Source organism: Oryctolagus cuniculus, chromosome 5 (genome assembly GCF_964237555.1).
Source record: "Oryctolagus cuniculus chromosome 5, mOryCun1.1, whole genome shotgun sequence".
In the NCBI taxonomy this organism is placed as follows: domain Eukaryota; kingdom Metazoa; phylum Chordata; class Mammalia; order Lagomorpha; family Leporidae; genus Oryctolagus; species Oryctolagus cuniculus.
The window spans coordinates 155,129,016-155,152,183 of NC_091436.1; the positions used below are offsets into that span (position 1 = coordinate 155,129,016).

At 45.0% G+C, this 23,168-nt stretch overlaps 1 protein-coding gene across 3 annotated transcripts in view; it reads left to right on the top strand.

The window, feature by feature from the left end:
* The window catches only part of DTNBP1 (dystrobrevin binding protein 1), a 145,175-nt gene that overhangs the window by 38,835 nt on the left and 83,172 nt on the right, over window positions 1–23,168 (top strand). For all 3 annotated transcript variants that reach the window (XM_051855833.2, XM_051855834.2, XM_070074381.1), the window contains one exon: window positions 3,689–3,821. In XM_051855833.2, the coding sequence (XP_051711793.1) occupies window positions 3,689–3,821 (133 nt within the window). The remainder of the gene's footprint in view (window positions 1–3,688; window positions 3,822–23,168) is intronic.

Genomic DNA, 23,168 nt, shown 5'->3' on the forward strand with positions numbered 1-23,168 from the left:
CCAAAACACCAGGAACTGCGTTATCAATCTAGATTTAGAAGTTTATAGGATTATATCAAGATAAAAAGCATAACCTAAAATGTCTTGTTTTTAAAAAATATTTATTTATTTATGTGAAAGGCAGAGTGATGGGAACAAGGAGAGGTCTTCTATTGGCTGGTTCACTCTGCAAATGGCCACAACAGCTGGGGCTGGGCCAGGCCAAAGCCAAGAGCTAAGAGCTCCATTTGGTTCTCCCGTGTGGGTGCTAGAGACCCAAGCACTTTGAGCTGTCATCTGCTGCTTCCCATGCACAGTAACAGGGAGCTGGATGGGAAGTGGAGTAGCTGAGACGTGAACTGGCACTCCCATATGGGATGCTGGTGTTCCAAGAGGTAGCTGAACCCCGTGCCACAGCGCCTGCCCCTAAAATGTCTGAAGAGAGCTGCTAAGCGGCTTGTCATCACATTTTCACTGGTCAGTAAAATTTCATCTGCACCCCTCCCCCACCATGCATGCTGGTAAGCCTTAGGCCCTACTAAATAGACAAGAGAGTTTTTAAGAGCACAGGTGCTCAGTAGGGTTAAAATTTAAGATACTAGGAAGTGTGGATGCATCTAGAATCCGTGAGATCTTTGATTCAAACATAGATCGTTGAAAGACAGGCAAAATTTTGCATCCTAAAAAAAGCCACAATTACAAGCTGAAATTTGAGGAGTTGCTTGAAGTCTGCCATGACGAAAGCTGATTCAGAAAGTCACATGAAGATCGGAAGGTAGATGAAGGAATCGTGTGGGTGTTGCAGCTGTTCTGGGGAGGGCTGCACTGCCAGTTGCTCCTGCTTTCCTGCTCCTTCCCCACTGGAGGGCAGCCACGTGCAACAAAGGAGAGCTGTCCTGCAGGGCTTTCCACCCCCCACCCCATCTCCTTCCAGTGCCCCCAGCACCTCAGCTCTGTGGGGTTGGGTTGCCACTGACATGTACCTCCTCTCTACTGTAAGCGTGTTCCCTCCCTCCCTCTCTCTCTCGGTGAAATAGCTTTATCCTGTGTCAAAGCACAAACCAAGACACTTTGGGAAGGTGAGGAAGACAACACAGTCTGGCCCACAGCTCTGTAAGAAGTGGAGGGTGAGATTGGAAAGCCCCACCCCGCTGCTTGTTCAGCCAAGCTGTGATCCTAACACCCCCTTAGAATTTTCTTGTTCGGTCCAGCGCTGTGGCATAGAGTGTAAGGCTGCTGCCTGCAGTGCCAGCATTCCATTTGGGTGCCAGTTCGAGACCCAGCTGCTCCACTTCCGATCCAGCTCTCTGCTATGGCCTGGGAAAGCAGTGGAGGATGACCCAAGTCCTTGGGCCCCTGCACCTGTGTGGGAGACCTGGAAGAGGCTCTTGGCTCCTGGCTTTGGATCGGCGCAGTTGCAGCCAGTTGTGGAGTGAGCCAGCAGATGGAAGACAGACCTACCTCTCCCTCTCTCTCTCTCTCTCTCTCTCTGCCTCTCCTTATCTTTGTATAGCTCTTTCAAATAAATAAATCAATATTTTAAAAAAATTATTATATTAGAAACTATTTCTAGGGCCCACCTGGCTCTGCTCCTGCACATGAGGGATTGATCTTCAATTTGTGACTGCATAAATCTCAGAGTGGTGAGGGGATGGACTAGGGAGCTCCCAGTGTGGAACCACTGTCCTCCAAGAGGTGCAGATGCAAGAAGCCAGCGCTTGTCTATCTCCTGTCCCCATCCTGACCTCCTGGAGGGACCTGTGCTTTCAGACAGCCCCTGCGAGGTCCAGATATCAGGGTTTTTCCCGATAGGAGTCCCAGCCTGCTCAGCTCACTGACCGGCTTTTGGAGTCCCGCCTAATAGGGGACAGCCCCTTGTCATCACAGCCCCATGCTCAAGTAAGAAGCGTGAGGAGAGCTGGCAGGCCTTCCGAGGAGGAGGGTGTTCCTGGGTCCTTGAGCAGGCGATGAGCACGGTGCCGGGTCCCACATTCACTGGGGGAGACCTTGAAAACATACGCAGCTCCTGGGCTTCTTCGTTACCACCTGGAGGATAGGGGAGTTCTTGAGGACATTCTTATCACGTGTCACTCAGGCAGCTACCGCAGCTTGTGCAGAAAATTCACCAGCTGTCCCCAGGTGGGAGTGCCAGCAAGCAGTACACAAACCTTGCATCTTCCAGCTGGACTCTCTTGTAAGATGCAACCACAAGACCTGTCTCTCACATCTTTTCATCCCAGTGAAGAGCAGGTGTTCGTGGGTGTTCAGTAAATGATTAGGAGGCTGTCTGACAGCGGTTCTAAAACCTTTGACAAGGGCAGGTGTTGTGATACAGCTGCTTGAGCTGTAGTCTGGGACACCCTTGTCCCATGTTGGAATGCCTGGTTTGAGTCCTCTGTCCTCTGCTTCCAATCCAGCTTCCTGCTAATGCATCCCAAGAGGCAGGAGATAATGGCTCAAGTGCTTGGGCCCTGCCACCCATGTGGGACACCCAGATGGAGTTCTGGCTCCTGGCTTTGGCCTGGACCAACCCTGGCTGTTGCTGGCATTTGGGAAGTGAATTACCAAATGGAAGATCTCTGGATCTCTCTCTCTCTCTCTCTCTCTCTCTTGGCCTTTTTAGTAGATGAAAATAAATAAATAAGCATTAAAAACATCACTGCCCTCTTGGGCTTTTCTGTTGTTTGAGAAAAAGACAAATCCTCATCCCTACAATTGTGAAATCATTGTAGTATAAAAGGGACTCAAGTTGGATTCCTAATGTCCTTGACCTAATCTAATTGTTTGACCTTGGGAAAGGCAGTGAGTTAGTTTCTCTATGCTTTGGTCTTGACTCTGCAGTGAGAGATTTGACTAGATGACCTCCATGTTCCGGTTAAGCTGCAAATCTAAGTGGTCCAGAGGCCTTTGGTATGAAAGACCTCCCAGCTGGCAGACAGAGCTGAGGCCCTTCCCTGCCAACCACTGACTGGCCCCATAACCTGTGCTTATGGTGTATTTGTACATATGGGGGCACTTCAGAAAATTCATGGAAAAGTGGGATTAAAAGATAAGTTAATTTTGGTGTAGTTTTTTCTTTTAATCCTTGCATTGTGAGGTCTTCAGAAAGTTCATGGAAAATGCATTTTATGAAAAAAGCTGCATGGATTTCAAAAATTTTTGCACCAATATAAATTTATCTTTTAATTCCGTTTTTCCATGAGTTTTTTTGAAGTGCCTTTGTATCTACCATGTGTTGAATATTTATGTACATGACATAGTAGAAGAGGTGAAACAAATGCTAAAGTAACTTGGAATCATAAATATTAAATTGTTAGGTATAAACTGTGTTAATTATATTTTGCTGTATTCTCAATTACATGAAAATTGGTTATGCATGTGTGGTATATAGGATCAATAGGCTATAGGATTTGATTAATTTCAATACTCCATTTCTTCATTATCCTGGTTAATAGAGTCTTCCAAGTATTTTGGAATGTTAGCTTTAGACAATGTTGAAACATACTCAGAAAAGGTAACTTATGAAGTGTGTTTTACTGTTGGTCAGTGTGTTCTAGTTTGCTTTAAGAAAGCTGAATAAAGAACGTTAAGCAAATGCAAAACAGCTCTAGAAAATCTAAACTTTGGTCTTCTTGACGCTTTTTCTTATCTTGATGAGGGGTTCTGATCTTTGACATTGACTGCTGCTTTCTATCTCATGTGCTCTCAGCTCATCTTGAGGCCAGTTTTGAGGAGGTGGAAGACCACCTGCTGCACCTGGAGGACCTGTGTGGGCAGTGTGAGTTAGAAAGACAAAAACACATGCATTCCCAGCAGCTGGAGAACTATAAGAAGAGTAAGAGGTGAGTGTGGTCATGGCGAAAGGAGGAGTAGACTGTTGATTGGGGTGGGAAGTGCTGGTCACTGATAAGCCAGGAAAAAAAAAAAAAAAGATGCGTGCAGGTGGTGAATTATCACATTGCTGTTAAAATTTTCTGGACTGATGTCAAGAGGCGGGGTCAAGCTGTAAAATGAGTGTTTTGGAGCAGAAGTTCACAGTCAAGTCCTTGTGTCCTTAGGAATGGGTCTGAAGTGTGACAGGGTCATAAGAATATCCTAGACACAGTGTTTAAAATGCAGATTGCTCGACTCCATCACTGGGGAGCCTGATCCAAAGCTAATTCCAGTGAGCCATAAAGTGGAGCATGAAACACCTGCTAATAATACAACCACAAGTCTCTAAGCATGGGATGGCGACCAGTGTGTGCCATAGAACACCCCACAACTAGCTGGAGGAGTTTATATAGCACCCCAGAACTGGGTCTATTCTTCTGGCTTGCAGTAAGCCAGTCACTGACACTGGCCTTCTGGAAGAAAGCAGTGTACAGAGCAGGAGCTAGGCAGCTGTCACTCAGTTCCCAGGCTCTCTGAGGGAATACAGTCTGTGAATCTTACAGTTCCAAGTTAGGGATGAGCAGTGTGTGGTCAGCTTATGTGTGGGCCTCTGGTTAGTCCACAGTGTGGGTGGCTTGCCTTTGATTGGTCAGTGATAGGCGCCTATGAGTTTCCTTTGGAATGGTAAAGGGCCAAGGGGTAGATTGGGTATTACTTTATATGAGCAAGGCTTGAAGTTCCTGAGAAACATCTCAATTAAATCTAACACAGGATGTTAGCTGTGGGGGTCATAAATGAACTCAGGGCCTGCAGTCCTGAGTGGTGCAGGAAAGCTTGGAACACAGGCCAGCATTCAGGTGTTAACTATGTTAATGCTGGGATAGTTGTGCACGCTACAAATGAGATACTGGGACTGGATAAACCTGTCAAAGGCTGCAGGGTAGTGAGATTTGGTTACAGGTGCATGCATAGGACATCCCGACAAGAAGGCAGAATGCAGAGGGACCAGGCTGCCCCTGGAGATGGGAACTGGGAGGAGGGTAATAAGGGCCATCAGTATGTGGCAACTTCTCTTGTCTCTTTGTACCCTCTGGTAAATGTATTAGTTTTTTTAATTAAGTGCGTGATTTGAAATAAAAAAGGTATATTACAAAAAAAAATTCCAATGATACTGCTGTACGCCAGCATTCCAGGTGGTTTGGACGTAGGGGTGTTTGAAGGAGTCATATTCTGAGAAACTGCAAGGCAGGGTGGAGGGTGGGTGGAGGGCAGGCTCCAAATGGAAAAGCTTTAGCAGAGCTCCCTGGGGTCCAGGGATCGGATCGCTTGGGAGAGTCGGTATGCATGTGAATTTTTTCCGAAGTTGCTTCTATAAAGTTCATTTGCTCCACAAAGATTTCAGGAGGGTTTTCTGAGCGTAGTGTCAGGAGAGCAGGGCGTAAAGCCCAGAACTGAGCAGCAGTCTGAAACTGATGAGTTTATTAAGGTATCTTCCACACACAGGCATAGTGCAGCAAGGTGCCTTCCACACAGACGGGCCACAGGCCAGGCTTTGTCCTTTTACAAATTACTGGGCAGCTGGACTTGGGGCTTTTGGCATTCCTTGACTTCTGTTGGGATAGCCCCTTAGGTGTGAGCCCCTTAGGCTTAGCTTTTTGACTCTCAGCAGGTCTCATGGTGACCCTTAAATTTACGGCTGGAAGTATGGCCAGTAGGCTGACAGGTGGTCAGCAGCCAGCAGCCCCCTCTCAGAGAGACCCAGCATGCCATCACTGTGGTGTGTGGTAGAGAAGAATTCAAAACAGAGAGACAGATGGAGATACAGGAAGACAGGATTTATTTAAAGGTATAGTACACACTCAGACGAGACTGCATGCAGTCTCTCTCGCTGAAGAAATAGCACTGCTCCCACTGAAGTTTGGTGGTCTCTATAGGGGTCTGGTGCCCTAATTGCATATACAAATGGGATGGGAGCTTGGGTGAGGCTTTAGGCAAGTGTTGATCTCTAGGACTGTCATCATGGTGTCTTGTGCATGATGGGAAGTGAGGCTCAGGTGCATGGCGGGGAATGGGCACAGCGAACCTGCAGCCCTGTTGGATAAGCACAGACGTGGATGGAGTTTTAGGCTGTGCATGGCTACAGCAACAATTGCTGCTGGCAGTTTGTCAACTTCTTTGCTCACTAACTCCCTGCCTAGCCTTTATCAAGAGGAAGGACTTTTGAAGGAGTCCATGAGCCTTGTGGCCCGTGAATTTCCAGTCTGGTCTCTGGAGTTTGGGATGATGGGAGAGGCAGAGTCGTCTTCAATTTTAAATGAAAATGAAGGGAGCTGTTCTGTGTGAAGAATAGCCCTAGGAGTGAATTGATGATTCAGCAGGAGTCTCAAGGAGCATGGGAGGCAAGCTTAGGATTTTGAGAGGGAGTTTTTGCTGGATGTTGGACAGCTCGGGTGTGGTCATGTGACCATAGAGGATGGTTTCCTCGTCTGTATAGTGGGGGTAATAATGGTACCCGGTAGGGTTGTGCTGTTGATTCAGTTAGCACAGTGCATGGAGTGGTGCTTATTTAGCACCTGGAATGTATTCTGTCAGTGGTAGCCAGATGGACTGATTTCTGCTAATTATTGCATGTGTGCCTATAAATAGGTGGATATTATATATTTTAATACCAGTGATTTTTTTAGCTACTTGAATATAAGAATTATATAACTATTGTGATTTTTTTTTTCTATCACTGTACCAATTTGATTGCTTGAAATATAGTGTGATACTTTAATACATAAAATCAAATCTCAGGTTTTGGTAAGAAAACTAGATAGAAAAGAAAGTGGTGTGATTTGGACCTATGAAATTTTGTTAGGCTTTGCTTCACTCTCATTCAGTGGCCTAGATATATCTTAATTCATGTTATTAAATGAAAATTAACTTAGTGTTTAGAAAATAGCAACACCTATAATTCAGGTAACACCCAAAATATACTAATTAACTTAATTGTTTTCATATTAATTGAAATTTTTTCTTTTTAGAGGTACAGTTGGGTAGTAGAAATAGCATTGTCCTTAGCATCATGGCTTCACAGGTTGATAACTCTATTTCTCTTGGGCAAACCATTCACTTTCCTTTATACCTTATTCTTTTGTAAAGCTTTGCTTATTCTAGAACCTTGTAGAGTCTTCTTGACTAGTGAGACAGGAAGGTGAAGAGAACAGTGGAGCCACACAGAGGTAGTACCTATTATCCCAAGACCTGTAGAATATAGGTTTGGTTCCCTTTGCTGTGAAGATAGACAGACCCCCTGCCTGGACCAGGCTCATACCAGTTTAAGGGGTCAAGGTGGATCTAGGTGGACCTTTAGCTCATTAGATGCTCTTGTATTATTCGCCTGCTGAATGATCCTGGCTGGCATGACAGAAAACATTGGCTCATATAAGGAGCAAAAAGGGCAGTAACTTGATTCTAGATCTCCACCGATTTTCTTTTATCTTTTTTTTTAAAGATTTATTTATTTGAAAGTCAGAGTTACACAGAGAGAGGAGAGGCAGAGAGAGAGAGAGAGAGAGAGATCCTCCATCCGCTGGTTCATCCCCCAATTGGCTGCAATGGCAGGAACTGCGCCCGTCCGAAGCCAGGAGCCAGGAGCGTCTACCGGGTCTCCCACAGGAGTGCAGGGTCCAAGGACTTGGGCCATCCTCCACTGCCTTCCCAGGCCATAGCAGAGAGCTGGATCAGAAGTGGAGTGGCTGGGACCTGAACCGGCGCCCACATGGGATGCCAGCACTACAGGTGGCGGCTTTACCTGCTGTGCCGCAGCACTGGCCCCAATCTCCACCGATTTTCTAGAAGAACCATGAGTACTCCTTCCTTAAGTGACTCTGGTAATGATAAACAGAAGCAGAACTGCTGCCTTCTGAGTAGGCCTCACTCTATGGAGTACAAATCTTTGCTTTCTCAATAAAATGCTTGCTGCTCACCATTGCTATTCTCCAACTTGCTCCTAAATTCTTCCACAAAGCCAAGTCGAGGACCTGTTGTTACCAGTTGGTCCTCGCTGTCGGTACTACTAGCATTTGAAATAGTTATTTTAAAATTGCATCTTAAAATTTCTTTTCAAATTTGAAATGTGGGGAAACAGAGTGAGAGTGAGACAGACAGAGATAGATTTAAAGGAGATCTCCCATCCACTGGTTGATTTCCCAAATGCCTACAAAGCTCCAGGGTTGGGCCAGGGCAAAGCCAAGAGCCAGGAATTCAGTCCGGGTCTTCCACATGGGCGGCCAGGGACTCAAGAACGTGAGCCATCAGCTGCTGCTTCCGAGGGTGTACAGTAGAAAGCCAGCACTGGGAACTGGAGCCAGGTACTGCAGTATGGGATCCAGGCGTCCCAACAAGCATCTCAGCGGGCAGACACCTGCCCCACACCCACCGTAAACTGCTGCTTTTAATACACTTAGCTGTGAAAAACAGATTGTTGGTAATGACTGTTACCCTGAAATATATGAGCAAATAGTATGCCAGTCGAGGACTACCAGCTTATAATTTGTAGCTTATAATCCAGAGGTAGATAATTGCAACTATTTCAAACTCTGGTAGGCCAAGTTTTTAAAAAAATCATAAAACTCATCCAGTATATAAAATAGTGCTTGTATTCTCACTTCATGTGTTTAAAAAAAAGAGATGGGGGAATAGTGAGGACTTTTGGGGTACTACTAATGCATTTTCTTAATTTGGATGTTGGTGATGAGTGTGATCAGATGCACACTTCATTTATCTCATACTTATGTGCGTTTCTTTCTATGTATACTATATTTCAATAAAATTAAAAATTATAAAACTACCCTCAGGAATAGCATGAGATTTTAAAAATTGTATCTTCAAAGGTCAGAACAGGTTTTTAACACAAAAGTTTTAGTGAGAAGTTTCAAGGATGAGAAATATAAATTAATTGGTACCTTGAATTCTCCAAATTTTATCTGAAAAAATGATATATGTTGATATTTGTTTTTGCATACTCATAGCCAGGTATTTTTCGTCTAGTTGTCTAGCAAGACATTAGAGTTGTGATTTTAAATTGGGAGTCACACTTTTATTCTGAAATGATTATTACTGATTTAATTCGGGATTATTACCAGAAATATAATTGTTTGGGTTAAATTCTTGAAGACTTAAGCTTGAATTTCTTATTTGCCACTTGCTACCCTGTTGTAAAGCAAATGACCTATCCTCAGCTTTCTAATATATAAAACAAAGATAATGATAATTTCTGGCATGGTTACTAGAGATAAGAAAAAAGTTGTTTTTTTAAGATTTATTTATTTATTTTAAAGAGTCATGCAGAGAGAGAATGAGAGGCAGACAGAGAAGTCTTTCATCCATTTGGTTCACTCCTCATTTGGCTGCAATGGCCAAACCTGAGCCAATCTGAAGCCAGGAGCTTCTTCCAGGTCCCCCACATGGGTACAGGGGCCCAAGAACTTGGGCCATCTTCCACTGCTTTCCCAGGCCATAGCAGAGAGCTAGATCGGAAGAGGAGCAGCTGGGACTTGAACCGGCGCCCATATGGGATGCCAGCACCGCAGGTGGCAGCTTTACTGGCTATGACACAGCACCGGTCCCAAGATTTCTTTTCTTTTTTTTTTTTTTGCACGGTCAAATAAAAGCAGGCCCATGTAACTCCCAGAATTACTTTTAGTAATTCTTAATTTCAGTTAACTTGCTTCTCTAAATACAAATAGTGGAACTACCAAAACATTGCTTAATTAAATCTATTTATAAACGGTAAGCTTTGTGAAATTCTTAGCATATTTTATTTGCATGTAACAGGATGAAGCATCTTTAAAAGAAACTTCTTGGAAGCAGTTTATTTAATCTCATTATTTACATGGCTGATTAACAATTGGTTGTTTATAGGATGAATAATTTGCTTACAAAACAAAGACAGTTGAGTGATTTTGTTTAGTTAAATGAAAAGTAATCAAAATATATTTTTAAAAAAATCATGTAGAACATTTACTATTCAGAGATGTTTTATGTGAATTTTTTTATTTTATTTTATTTTTTGACAGGCAGAGTGGACAGTGAGAGAGAGAGACAGAGAGAAAGGTCTTCCTTTGCTGTTAGTTCACCCTCCAATGGCCACCGCTGCCGGCGCACCGCGCTGATCCGATGGCAGGAGCCAGGTGCTTCTCCTGGTCTCCCATGGGGTGCAGGGCCCAAGCACTTGGGACATCCTCCACTGAACTCCCGGGCCAAGGCAGAGAGCTGACCTGGAAGAGGGGCAACCGGGACAGAATCTGGCGCCCCAACCGGGACTAGAACCTGGTGTGCCGGCGCCGAAAGGCGGAGGATTAGCCTAGTGAGCCGCGGCGCCGGCCTTATGTGAATTTTAAACTCCTTCTGGGTTACTCAGTCTTCTTGATGCCAGAACTGCGAGAATGATGAAGGTTTGGTGGATACAGAACTTGGACTTAATACTTGGATGGGGCAGCATTTACTTTTTTTTTTTTTTTAAGTTTATTTATTTATTTGATAGAGTTACAGTGAGAGAGAGAGAGAGAGAGAGAGAGAGAGAGAGAGATAGATAGATATGTCCTCCATCCGCTGGTTCATTCCCCAAATGGCTGCAGTGGGCAGAATTGGGCCGATCCGAAGCCAGGAGCCTCCTCCAGGTCTCCCACATGGGTGCAAGGACCCCAGGACTTGGGCCATATTCTACTGCTTTCCCAGGCCACAGCAGAGAGCTGGATCAGAAGTGGAGCAGCTGGGACTCAATCCAGTAACCATACGGGATGCCGGCTCCACAGACAGCGGCTTCACCCACTACACTGCGGTGCTGGCCCCAGCATTTACTTTGACTGACTACCCACTAAAATGTTAATAAATAACTTTTTCAAAGTCAAAATTCAGAAGAACAGGAAGAGGAAACAGGAAAGACAGTGGATGAGAGGAGACATCCACATTTTGGAGGTTGGGAAATGGACAGGCAAGCGAGTTCTGACTTAGCAGAGGAGAGAAGACCGAGCCCCAAGCTGAGACTTGAGTGCCCGTGGGGATCTCAGACACGAAGCATGCTGGTGTGCACCACAGAATTCTAGAAAGGCACCGGGGGTGAAGGAACCCCAAAGCTTGAGAGAGGAGGTATCCTGGAAGCAGAACCTCAGTGGAGAAGTTACTCTCCCAGTCCTCTGCTCAGCCAGGTGGTTACCCCAATCCCAGAGCACAGGCAATGTGGGATTGCACCCATAGGCCCCAGACCTGAAGACTAGGCACCTTTGAGGCAGGGTGGAGTCCTGCAGGAAGGAGGGTTGAGCTGAAGTTCGCATGTGGAGCAGTGAGACTCTGTGAACCTCTTGGCACTGGCTTGCAGAGCTCTGGCAGCCCGGCTTGTATCCCTGTGCAGAGCGTGGAAGGCTCCCTGGAGAGACGGCCCAGCAGAGAGCTGCAGGTGGAGATGTGCAGGGTGTTCGCGGGTGGGCCGCCCCTCCACCCCCGTGCAGGTGTTTGTGCCTCACTCCTAGATACAAATGGGCAGCTGAGAAATAATGTGTAATTGAAGAAAGCTTCCAGTATAAAAGGGACCATCACTCCTTGAAAATAGACTAATAATAATAGTTTAAAAACTCACAGAATGAGAGACTGAGGGGAGGAAAAGAAAACCCAAGAACAAAAACTGTAATTAATAGTGTGAGATAATACGAGGCCATCTTGGGAGGGACCGTTTTGCATTTATGAAACAAGAACAGGATTCCATAGAAGAGGATTAGTTAGAAAACAAGAAAGAGCTCTTCAGAGTAGAACATGCTCATAGAAGCAGGAAACTTCAACAGAAACATTGGGAGGTAATGCTAAACCTCCAGAGGGAGCAGAAAGACTGAGAAAAGCTAAGAAAGTCAAGAATATTAGAGAATTAATTTACAAGTCCTATGTCTGTTTGGAGCTTTAAAAAGAAAGGATAGAGAAAAGCGAGACAAACATGAAAGAAATTAAAAAAAAAAATTATGGGGTGGGCATGTCGGGGAGACAAACATTGAAGAGATTTTACAGAGAAGAAATAACATGGGCTGGGCACTTGGCTTAGCAGCTAAGCCGGGACTCGGAATGCCTGCGTCCCTTATCAGAGTGCCAGTGTTTGAGCCACAGCCCCACTTCTGATGCAGCTTCTGCTAGTGCACACTCTGCTAGGGGCTGGAGGAGGAAGGCAGCCAGTGATGGACTAGGTGTGTGGGTTTCTGCCACCCAATGGGAGACCCAGACTCCCTGGCTCTTGACTTTGACCTGACCTAACCCCTACTGTTGTGGACTTTTGGGGAGTGAATCAGCAAATGGGAGCCCTTAGTCTCTGTCTCTGTGCCTTTCAAATAAAATAAAAGTTTTTTTATAAATAAAAATTATCCTGAACTGAAATATGTGATTGTTTGCATTTGAAAACTGTACCAAGTCCCTGACATCATGAACTGGAAAAAGATCCATTGTCAAGACATATTTTGTAAATTTCACTATATTAGGAATAAAGATCATAAAGCTGTTCAGAAGAGTTCTGTATTAAAGGATCAAAAGGAGCTTCAACATTGCAGCACCGATACTGGAAGCAGGAAGTGGTTTCCACTTAGGATGTTTACTTGGTGGACTTCTCCTCAAGCATGAGGACAGAAAGTCGTTTCCAGGCATGTGAGGTCCAGCTCAGCTCCTGTGCACACAGGGTCCAGAAACTGCCGGAGGACGTGCCCCCCAAACCAGCTGTGAACCAGGAAGGGTAGGAGAGATGAGGCTCCCTGCGGATCTCCCGTTCAGAAGAGACACGAAGGGACGTCCAGTAAGCTGGTGGAGAGAAGCTTCGTGGGCCTGGGGAGCAGGCAGTGGTGACCAGGGAGACCTTCCGCAGCCTCCCAGGAGCAGTGTTTCCTGGGGAATGTGAGACTCCTAGCTCGCCTGATATGCTTGACCATATTGGGAGGCATTTGTAAGCTGTGGTGGAGAGTTTGATAATGAATTAGTGATAACTATTTTTTTTTTTAAGCAAGCTCAGAGAAAATAGAATTTTTTAAGAAATAATATAGCTCTTAGCTCAGTTATAGACAGTGTTTACATGTTATAGTAATAATCAGGTACAGGGTAGTGATAGAACTTGCTGGGGAGCTGGGAGAGAGGAAGCATGTTTATACTGAGGGGTAGAACACTAGTCCTCTGCAGGAGGAAGTCAGTCACCTTGGGAATAGAAAAAAGGAAGCTGATGTCGTGGCGCAGGTGAGTTAAGCTGTTGCCTGTGGTGCCAGCGTCCCATACGATCACTGGTTGGAATCCCAGCTGCTCCACTTCTAATCCTGTACCCTGTCAATGCGCCTGGGAAAGCAGTGGAAGATGGCCCAAGTGCTCAGGCCCCTGCTACCCAAGTGGGAGACTGGGATAGAGTTTCAGGCTCCTGGCTTTGGCCTGGCCCAGCCCTAGCCATTGTAGCCATTAGAGGGAGCCAGTTAGCAGATGGAATATCTCAATCGATCGATCTCTCTCCAACTCTGCCTTTTGAATTGTAAAATAAATAAATCTTTGAAAATAAATAAAACAGGAAAAAGAATTAACCTCAGCATTGGAATATTTAGAAAAAAATGGAAGTAAATCCTGGAAGAACTACCTGAAAGAGTTGAAGGTGGCTGCATGTGAGACGAAGCAGGGAGGTGGGAAGGGCTTCTTTACAAGCAGGCAGACAGATGCAGAGAATTTATATTCCTGCAACATTTCCGGAATTCTAGTTCTGAGAATTTCTGTAGTAAAGACAGTTGTTTAACTGAGCATTTCTTAGTTTGCTTACTCACAGATCCAATTTGCATGTAATACATATTAAAATTCTGTGACTTAGTGTTTTGCAAATTGCTATTTGAGAAATGTTTAAATACTGTTAGCAAAAATTAAACTTTTCTGAGAAATGAAATTCTGTCCTTTTAACAAGATACTGTGTAAATAAGTGATTTTCCTTTTGTTGTCCTGAAAAAGACAATCCGTGATAAAAAGGTGGGATACATGAAATATGTTATGTGTATGTGCCTGCATTTTTTTAAGCAGTGCCTGGACACCTTATAGCTTTATTGAAAGTTAGGCCAGACAACTGGAAGTTGGTGGGGCGAGTAGGGCACGGGATCAATTCTCCCCTCCAGTGCTGAGTCTCTGCAGTAGGCTTCGGTGCATTTTCTCACTGAGCTCCCCTGCAGCCTGTGGCGTGGGCAGGGAGGTGGTTATTGGGGCCGGGAAGACTGAGCTGCACTGAAGTCATCTGGCTGCTTAGGAGCCAGGGTCTTCAGAAACCCTCAAAACTTGCTCTCTCTCTCTCTCTCTCTCTCTCTCTCTTTTTTTTTTTTTTTTTGACTTGAATTAAAACAGTCTGAATCAGTCTCAGATGTTCACATCAATATATCTTTTTAAAAAATAGTCCTCTTTTTTAAAAGAAATTTATTTATTTGAAAGGCAGAGTTAGAGACAGAGAGAGAGACATCTTTGATCTGCTGGTTCACTTCTCCAATGACTGCAATGGCCAGGGCTGGGCCAGGCAAAAGTCTGGAACTTGGAACTCTATCCAGGTCTCCCAGGTGGATACAGGGGACCAAGGCTTTGGCCATCTTCTGCTGCTTTCCCAGGTTCATTAGCAGGGAACTGGATTGGAAGTGGAATAGCCAGGCCCTGAACCCATGCACATATGGGATAAGCTACAGTGCAGGCCCGTATCAATGATCCTTAATTAATGCGTTTGTGATACTTGACACCTTTGGTGGACATTCCCAGCACCAAGTAGAGGCTCCTGCCCTTACAGAACAGTAACAGCAGCTTATTACAGCAGTGATACCTACAGCAGTGAGAGAAACATGCAGATTTAGAAAACTCCTGGGGCTGACTTGGGTAGCTGCTGTCTACCCTTGAGAAACATCTGAGTGGATAGCTTAGTCCAAGAGTTGTGCAGGGCATCCTTTGGTTGGTCATCTGATGAAAGGGACGTGTAAGGAACCATGTAACTGTAGGAAGAAAATATCCACAAAATGCTTTTCTAGGCATCCTTCTGCATATAAAGTGATGATACTCTCCCTGACGCCTCTCCTGCACTGGAGTAGTTGGGTCTTGATAAAGGGTGAAGCACTGTGCAGTGGTGGGATCACCTGGTGTTGAGAAGGCCAGTGTATGGCCGTACAAGTCTAACTCACGGACCCTTGCAGATGGTTTGTGACTGTTAGGAAGCGTGTTTCTCATCAAGTAAGGAGGGCTAATATTTAGTAAATGAGCCAAGATAGAAGAACTTAAAACTATCCATAGGAGCTTGTCTAGGTAGTGGTTAGAAAGATGGACCTGAGAGGTCAGTGCTGTGCCGTAGCGGGTAAAGCTGCCTTCTGCAGTGCCAGCATCCCATATGGGCACCAGTTTGAGTCCTGGCTGTTCGACCTCTGATCCAGCTCCCTGCTAGTGTGCCTGGGAAGGCAGTGCCTGGGAAGTGCTTGGAGCCCTGTTCCTGACTTTGATCTGACCCAGCTCCGGCCATTGCAGCCATTTGGGGAGCGAACCAGCAGATGGAAGACCTCTCTCTCTGTCTCTGCCTTTTAAATAAATAAATAAATCTTCAAAAAAAAGAAAAGGGACCTGAGATTTGGGAACCAGCGAGCATTCTTTTTCTTTGGGTATGCAGAAAGATAAATGATAAATGTATTAAGAGAAAAAGGACAATTTCAGTTAATAGAGGCTTTGAAAAAGATAAATCAGGATGTACAGTGGTAAGGGGCCAGGAGTGCTCTAGGTGGTGTGAGGAGATAATGGGGAACTGAGACCTGAATGAGGTGGGAGTGCTGTGGGGATCTGGGGTGATGCAGTTCCAGCATTTGGTACAATAACTGTGAAGACTCCAGAGTGCGAAAAATAGGTGGGATGAGGTTAGAAGTAGAACTGGAAAAACAAACAAACAAACAACCAGAAACAGAACCTCAGCCTCCTAAATCTTTACTCTGTCTGTGAGCACCGTAATCCTTGGAGTGCTTATTGAAATCCTGTCACAGTAATTGGCTATATTATACGTAACATCACATATAACTATGTAATTTAATTAAAATATTTCTTATTTCCAAACTTCTGGATCACTTATGTTTTTCCCTTCCATATACAGCATACATCACAATTTCTCCAAAAATAGCTATGTCTTGAAGAACAGTGATTTTTAGCAATTCTGGTTAATTATGAGTGACTCATAATTTTAACACAGTCTTCTGGTGGATTAGAAGTCTTCTTAGCTAGGGGCATACTGAACTCCAGAATAATTTTTCCCTGATTTTTCTGAACTTTGAAATTTGACTTTGTCTTAGAACTTCTCTTTTGTATCATGTGTTGATGACACTTAGTGCAAATGCGTATTTTGGGAGAGTCGTCATTCTTTTGGCTTTGTATTCACATATCCATTGCAGCCAGCACTGGCAGACTGTGCCTGTCGTTTTATTGTTTGGTAACGTGGCTGCAGACTGGGTTTAGAGAATCTTAGGCATAACAGATTTATTTGTGATATTATGGCATATCCATGGTATTTGATTAGTATATGTTCTAGAGAATAACCTACCAAACTCCTGAGCTTCAAGGGATGTCTGTTCAAACTAACCCACATAGGTGGTGCCGCTGAAGGTCTAGCCAGAAGTTCCACCTCAGAAATGTACAGGGAGCCTTGGCAGGAGTGTGGCACGTAAGTCTGGCTCTGCTGAGAACAGAAGAGAAGAAGTCAGCAGTGTTGCGTAGGGTGAGGATGGCTCAGATGCGAATGGCTCTAGACCAACAGAGAAGGTCTACAGCACCCATTCAAAGGAGACAGAAAGGTAGCCCCTGGTTCCTGAGGTTCTGCAGGGAGTTCTGTGTGGATGATGGGGGGAAGTGGAGCCAGGGGAACCCCCGCCCCCCCAAGGCAGTGCTTTTACAAAACCAGAGTCTAGTCTTTTGCATCCTCTCAAGGTAGAGTAACAGTGGGCCAGATTTTCTCTCCCACCTGATACCATCAAAAACCAGACAGAATAACTGAGACAGTACTTTTTAAGGTGCTTGGGGCTAAGAAAAGAAGTGCTGATACCTGAGAGACAGGAAGCAAGTGAGGAGAGCCCTATGGTTGCCCCACATCCTCCCTTCAGAGTTTCCAAGATGCAGTGCAGAAGGGGGACCCAGAGGACGCTGATGGCCTCTGAGTTGAGGAGACAGAGCTGAGAGTCTGGGGGGACCAGGGCCACCACAGTTTACAGTCCAGCGGAGGTGCTGCTCAGAGAGAAGCCTGGAGGTCTGCAGAGGGTCCTCCTTGATAGTCAGCAGGATGCTGCTAGTGCATGTTGGGAAACCACCTGAGACGGCAGGGAAGCCACTAGTGCCTGGTGCTCAGCATTCGGCCTGGAAAAGCATACAGTCACAGGGCACTTGCAAGAGGACTTAGTGGGAGTCCTGCCTTAGCAGGGGTTGTAATTGGCACCTGACTGGGCTTTGCTCCAGACCTGCTTAAAAAAATCGCCAAGCAAGCCTCCAAAGGACCAAAGTGTTTACAAGTAAATTACCTGTGTCCCAGGCAAAGCTCAAGCATATTTATAGGAATACAGAAATAGATAGCACCCCACAAGATAAAGCACAACATCTGGCATCTAATCAAGGACCACAGCCAGTCAATCAGAACCCCTCAGGGCTGGCACAGATGTGAGGATCAGGAGACAGGGACAGGAATCCCAGTTCTTGTAACTGTTCTGTTAGCTCCAAAAGGTCAACAGAGGCATGGGAAAGATTTTAAAAAGTCCAAACTTGGGTCTCTCTTTATTTTCTCCTCTGTGTTTCCTCCTTTCCTATTAGAGGATCCCAAGTGGTTAATTGAAAGTGAATTGAAATTTTAATTGTATTATAATACTGTAATCATGTTTGCTAGGCCAGTGACCTCTTGAAAATAGACTGAGGGCTACAGATACCTCAGTTTCATGAATGTGTAATCACTTCTTCCATTTTCTTTCAAAATAGAATCTCAGCTTATGAGTTGGCAAGGAATTGAACATAACAAAATTCTTGTTCCAAAGTATCTGTTAGAGAAGAAATCTTGGCAGTTTCAGACTTTGAATGTAGTCACGAGAACAGATGTAGCTAGAATATTTAACAGTTTATTAGATTCTTGGGTTGACAGTAAATATAGTTTAGGTTCTTCAGGCTTTATTTTAAACAATGATTATCTATTTGCCATCAATATTAAAAGGTCGTGTCCTCACGTAGTTCTTTTAAAATAGTCTTTTTCTAATTGGTTGAAAGTATTTTTTTCCTGAACTTTTTCTTCTAGTTGTATGAATGCCATTAAGGGTTTGTTGTTGTTCTGTGTGTGTGTGTGTGTGTAGCCAGATCAGTTGCCAGGTGATACTTTTGTCCCCTCTGCCCCATTTTAAAAGTTTATTTATGTATTTGAAAGGCAGAGCAACAGAGACAGATCTTATATCCACTGATTTGTTCCCCAAATGCTGCAATAGCTGGGCCAGGGTCTGCCCGAAGCCAAGAACCCTGAACTCAACCCAGGTCCCCACTTGAGGAGCCATCACCTGCTGTCTTCCAGGGTGCACATAGGCAGAAAGCTGGAATCAGAAGCAGACCTGGGATTCAAACCTGGGCACTCTGACACTGGGGCAGGTGTTCTAAGCAGTGCGTTAACTATGGCTCTAAATGCCAACCCTGGTGTTTGGTTCTGGAAGATGTGAAAACCTAAAGGATGTATCTTTGAGGTGGAGAGTAATTGAGGCTAAAGATAGAGCAACCGTGAGAAAAGTTGCTGAAATTCAGCAAAACATAATGATGCTTTTCCTAGGTTTAAAATGAGGTAATCCTTTTTCCAAAGATAAGCTGGTTAAACACACTTGTGCAGTATAATTTAAGATGACTGTAATAACCTCCATTGTTATAAAGTCAGCTTGTTAAATGGAGAATAATCCACGTTTTTCATGACCCATTGTCATTTTGGAGTTACATCTCCTCAGCAGTTAGTTACTCTTCCTTTCAGAGGTACTTTCAGAAGTATGCCATTTTTCAGTTGTTTTAGTCTTCACTTGAATTTGGCTAAAACCATGGCATTGCCCTATGGTTTTCTCACTTTCCTGATATTCCTGAGGGGTTTTAAAGATGGGACAGGCAGTTACACTGCCCCGACCTCAGCAGTGGGGAAGTGTTTGGGGATGGCATCCATGAGACACTCTCCTCGCCTCTGCGGTGGCCTGCCCTGGCCCTCTGTGGCTCTGCTCTGCTATGGTTAGTTTGGCCCAGTGCTTGTGGTTACCAGCTAGCTTTACCATTTCTGGGCTTTAGTTCTGCATCAGAAAAGTTGGTACTGTAATGGTTTCAAAGGGTGTATACTCCTGTGCTACTGGGGAGATTTAGTGATGGATTTCAGAGAGGGACATTGTTCCCCCAAAGTCTGCATCCTTACCCTTTGTCTCTGAAAGTTTCAGTTATGTTTGATTTACAAGCACTTCATATCCTAAAGATATAATAAAGAAATACATTATTATCATAAAATAACTTGTAAGTTAATATACAGCTCTCAGGAGCAAACACAATTAGATTTGAGAAGTTGTCAGCTAACCTGTACTTTCACATGAGTAAAAAGATGTTGAAAAAAATATTCTTTTAGAATTATCAATAGGGCTGACGTTATGGCTCAGAGGGTGAAATTGCCACTTGTGATGCTGGCATCCCATATCATAGTGCTCCACTTCCAATCCAGTTTCCTGCTAATGTGCCTGGGAGGGCAGAGGAAGATGGCCCAAATGCTTGGGTCGTAGCCATCCATCTGTGAGTGACCCAGATGGAGTTCTTGGTGCCTGGCTTTAGCCTGGCTTAGCCCTGGCCATTGTGGCCAGTTGGGGAGTGAACCAGTAGGTGGAAGATCGATCTCTCTCCCTCACCCCCTCACCCCCTCACTTCCTCCCTCCCTCCCACTGCCTTTCAGATAAATAAAATCTTTTTTAAAAGATTTATTTATTTATTTGAAAGTCAGAGGTACAGAAAGAAAGGAGAGGGAGAGAAAGAGAGGTGTTCCGTCTGATGGTTCACTCCCCAGATGGCCACAAGGGCCGGAGTTGCGCTGATCCGGAGCCAGGTGCTTCTTTCTGGTCTGCAATGCAGGTGCAGGGACCCAAGGACTTGGCCATCTTCTACTGCTTTCCTAGGCCATAGCAGAGAGCTGGATTGGAAGAGGAGCAGCCGGGACTAGAACCGGCGTCCATATGGGATGCCGGCACCTCAGGCCAGGGCTTTAACCCAGTGCGCCACAGCACTGGCCCCCAGATAAATAAAATCTTCAAAAGAAATTATAAATGTTGGACTAAGTCAGGCAAAGTTAGAATACTTACCTCATAAATTAGCTTTTCAAAAAAGATTTAGTTAAAAATAAATGGACAGCCGGCACCGCAGCTCACTAGGCTAATCCTCCACCTTGCGGTGCTGGCACACCGGGTTCTAGTCCCGGTCGGGGCAAAGGATTCTGTAAGTGTGTTTAATATTAAGACATTGATAGAAAGTGAATCCGTGATGCACTTACCATGTTTCCTCTCTGTTTCTCTTGGCTCTGTAACTTAGCTAAATCCATTGACAAATTCACCCTTATTTACCTGACCTCTTGCCCTTTCTGGATTTCTACCACACTAGCGTCCTAACTCTTCTCTGCCTGCAGTTCCTTTTTAGTTTCCCTTGTAGGTGCTCTAATGTTGATGTTCTCTTTATTCTGGTTCTTGCTATGCTTTTTCCTATTCTACCCTCCCAGGCAAGCTCTCTGCATCGTTGACAAATCTGTCATCCATGCAGTGGTCCTTCACAGAGCACTGTCCTCATTGGGGGTCTCCTTTTTTACCTTCAGAACCAAGCCCATCTACATATTTCTACTGTGATATCCCAGACACCCCACGAGTGTTGGACTCCAAATTATCCTCCATGGCAAAACTTGACCTTTCCTTGTCTTAGTAAGACACCGACATCTACAGGCTGAGCCAATCCAGAGATGTGGGAATCATTAGGATCTCCTTCTCTCTTTCCCGGCATCTTCCTTCAGTTCAATATTCTTGGTTCTGTTCTTGCCTTCTGTCTTCACTGGTGCTTTTCTGAGTATAAGCCCACATCTTTGTAGCCTTTAGCGGTAGCCTCATAATTAGTCTTCCTATCTATAAGTTGTTCCCCAGCTAATACGTATTACTGTTAGAATGTTTATTTTTCTTTGTCTTTGAATGATTTATTTATTTGAAAGTTAGAGTTACAGAGAGAGGAGAGACCGAGATCTTCCACCTGCTGGTTCACTCCCCAGATGGTCGCAATGGCCAGGGTTGGCCCAGGCCAAAGTCAGGAGCCAGGAGCTTCTTCCAGGTCTCCCACATGAGTAGCGGGAGCCAAGCACTTGGTCCATCTTCCACTGCTTTTCCCAGGCCACTAGCAGGGAGCTGGGTCAGAAGTGGAGCAGCTGGGACATGAACTGATGCTGTTGTGGCATTGAAGGTGGCAGCTTTACTTGCTAAGCCACAATGCCAGGCCCAAATGTTTATTTTTTTCTAAAATGCAGATATGAGTAACATTTCTCATTATCTTCAAGACAAACATTAAGTTGTGATTATGTAATGATAACATTTACTGAGCACTTAATTTGTACCAGGCACTGTGCTTAAAAACCTGAATCAGGGGCTAGCGCTGTGGCATAGTGGGTTAAGTTTCTGCCTGTGGCACCAGCATCCCATATGAGGACCATTTTGAGTGCTGGCTGCTCCACTTCTGTGGGGAGCAACTCGGACTAGACTGTTACTGGAATTAAGACTTATTCTATGCATCTGCTCTCCCACAATATGGCGCTGGGAGAGGAGGAAACAGCTTCTACACAGCTGCCTCCAGTTCAACCAATAAACAGCAGGACCTGCTCCTGATTGGAGGAGAGCAGCGTACTCGGCGTGTGGGTAGCAGAGTTGGGATTGGTGGAAGAGGACTATAAAGGAGGAGAGAGACAACATGCACCAGGAACATCTAAGAGGAACACCTGTGCAGCCCCCGAGAGAACCGGCCAGCGGTGTGCCGCTCCCCCGCGGAAGTGGGGAAAGTGGCAGGGGGAACCGCCCTTCCACGGAGGTGGAAGGGACGGTAGCCAACCCAGGAAGAACCAGCAGCAAACCCGGGGAGGGCCGAGCAGACAAAAGAACAGCGCAGGGTTTAGTGTCGTTCCTCCACGAAGAGGGGGAGCAACACACTTCTGATCCAACACCCTCCTAATGTGCCTGGGAAAGCAGTAGAAGATGGTCCAAGTCCTTGGGCCCCTGCACCCACATGGGAGATCCAGAAGAAGCTCCTGGCTCCTGGCTTGGGATCAGCCCAGCTCTGTCTGTTGCAGCCATTGTGGGAGTGAACCAGCGGATGGAAGATATCTCCTTCTTTCTGTCTTTCCCTCATTCTCTAGCTCTGCCTTTCAAATAAATAAATCTTTTTTTATAGATTTATTTATTTATTTGAAAGAGTTACATACAGAGAGAAGAAGAAACAGAGAAAGAGAGAGGTCTTCCATCTGTTGGTTCACTCCCCAATTGGCCGCAACAGCTGAAGTTGCGCTGATTAGGAGCCAAGAACTTCTTCCCCATCTCCCACATGGGTGCAGGGGCCCAAGGACCTGGGACATCTTCCACTGCTTTCCCAGGCCATCAGCAGAGAGCTGGATCAGAATTGGAGCAGCCAGGTCTTGAATCGGTACCCATATGGGATGCCAGCCTGCAGGCGGCAGCTTTACCCACTGTGCCCCAGTGCTGGCCCCAATAAATAAGCCTTTAAAAGAAAAAAAGACTGGAAGAGAATAAATAATTTACTGGTAGATGCAGAATCAGGAAGTGGCAGTGCTAGACCAGGGCTCAGGTTTTCCCACTTTAGAATCTGTTCCTCTTTGTCGCTGCCTTCACACAAAGCCGTCTGAGCTCCAGGTCTGGGTGCTGTGTTAGAAGGATCTTGTTTCCATTGGTGCCTTGATTGCCATGAGCGGCTGTTTGTAAGGTTGGACAAGAAAGGGTTTTCAGTATCAGGAATACATTTGTAGGTGGGATGCATAGTTGAAAACAAAATGAACCATGTCAGGGAACAATTTCAGGTCATCAAGCCTGGCTCTTAGAGTGCTGAGAAATGACAGACCAATGATCTGGTGATAGTGAGTGGTAGGAACAGTCTTTTTTTTTTTTTTTTTAATCAAAAATTTGAATTAAATAATGTCATATAAACCTTTAAATAATTTTATAATACTTTTTTTTTTACCCAGTTATTTGCTATGGGCTTCCTGCTGAAAACCTTTCAGCACATCAGTGAGA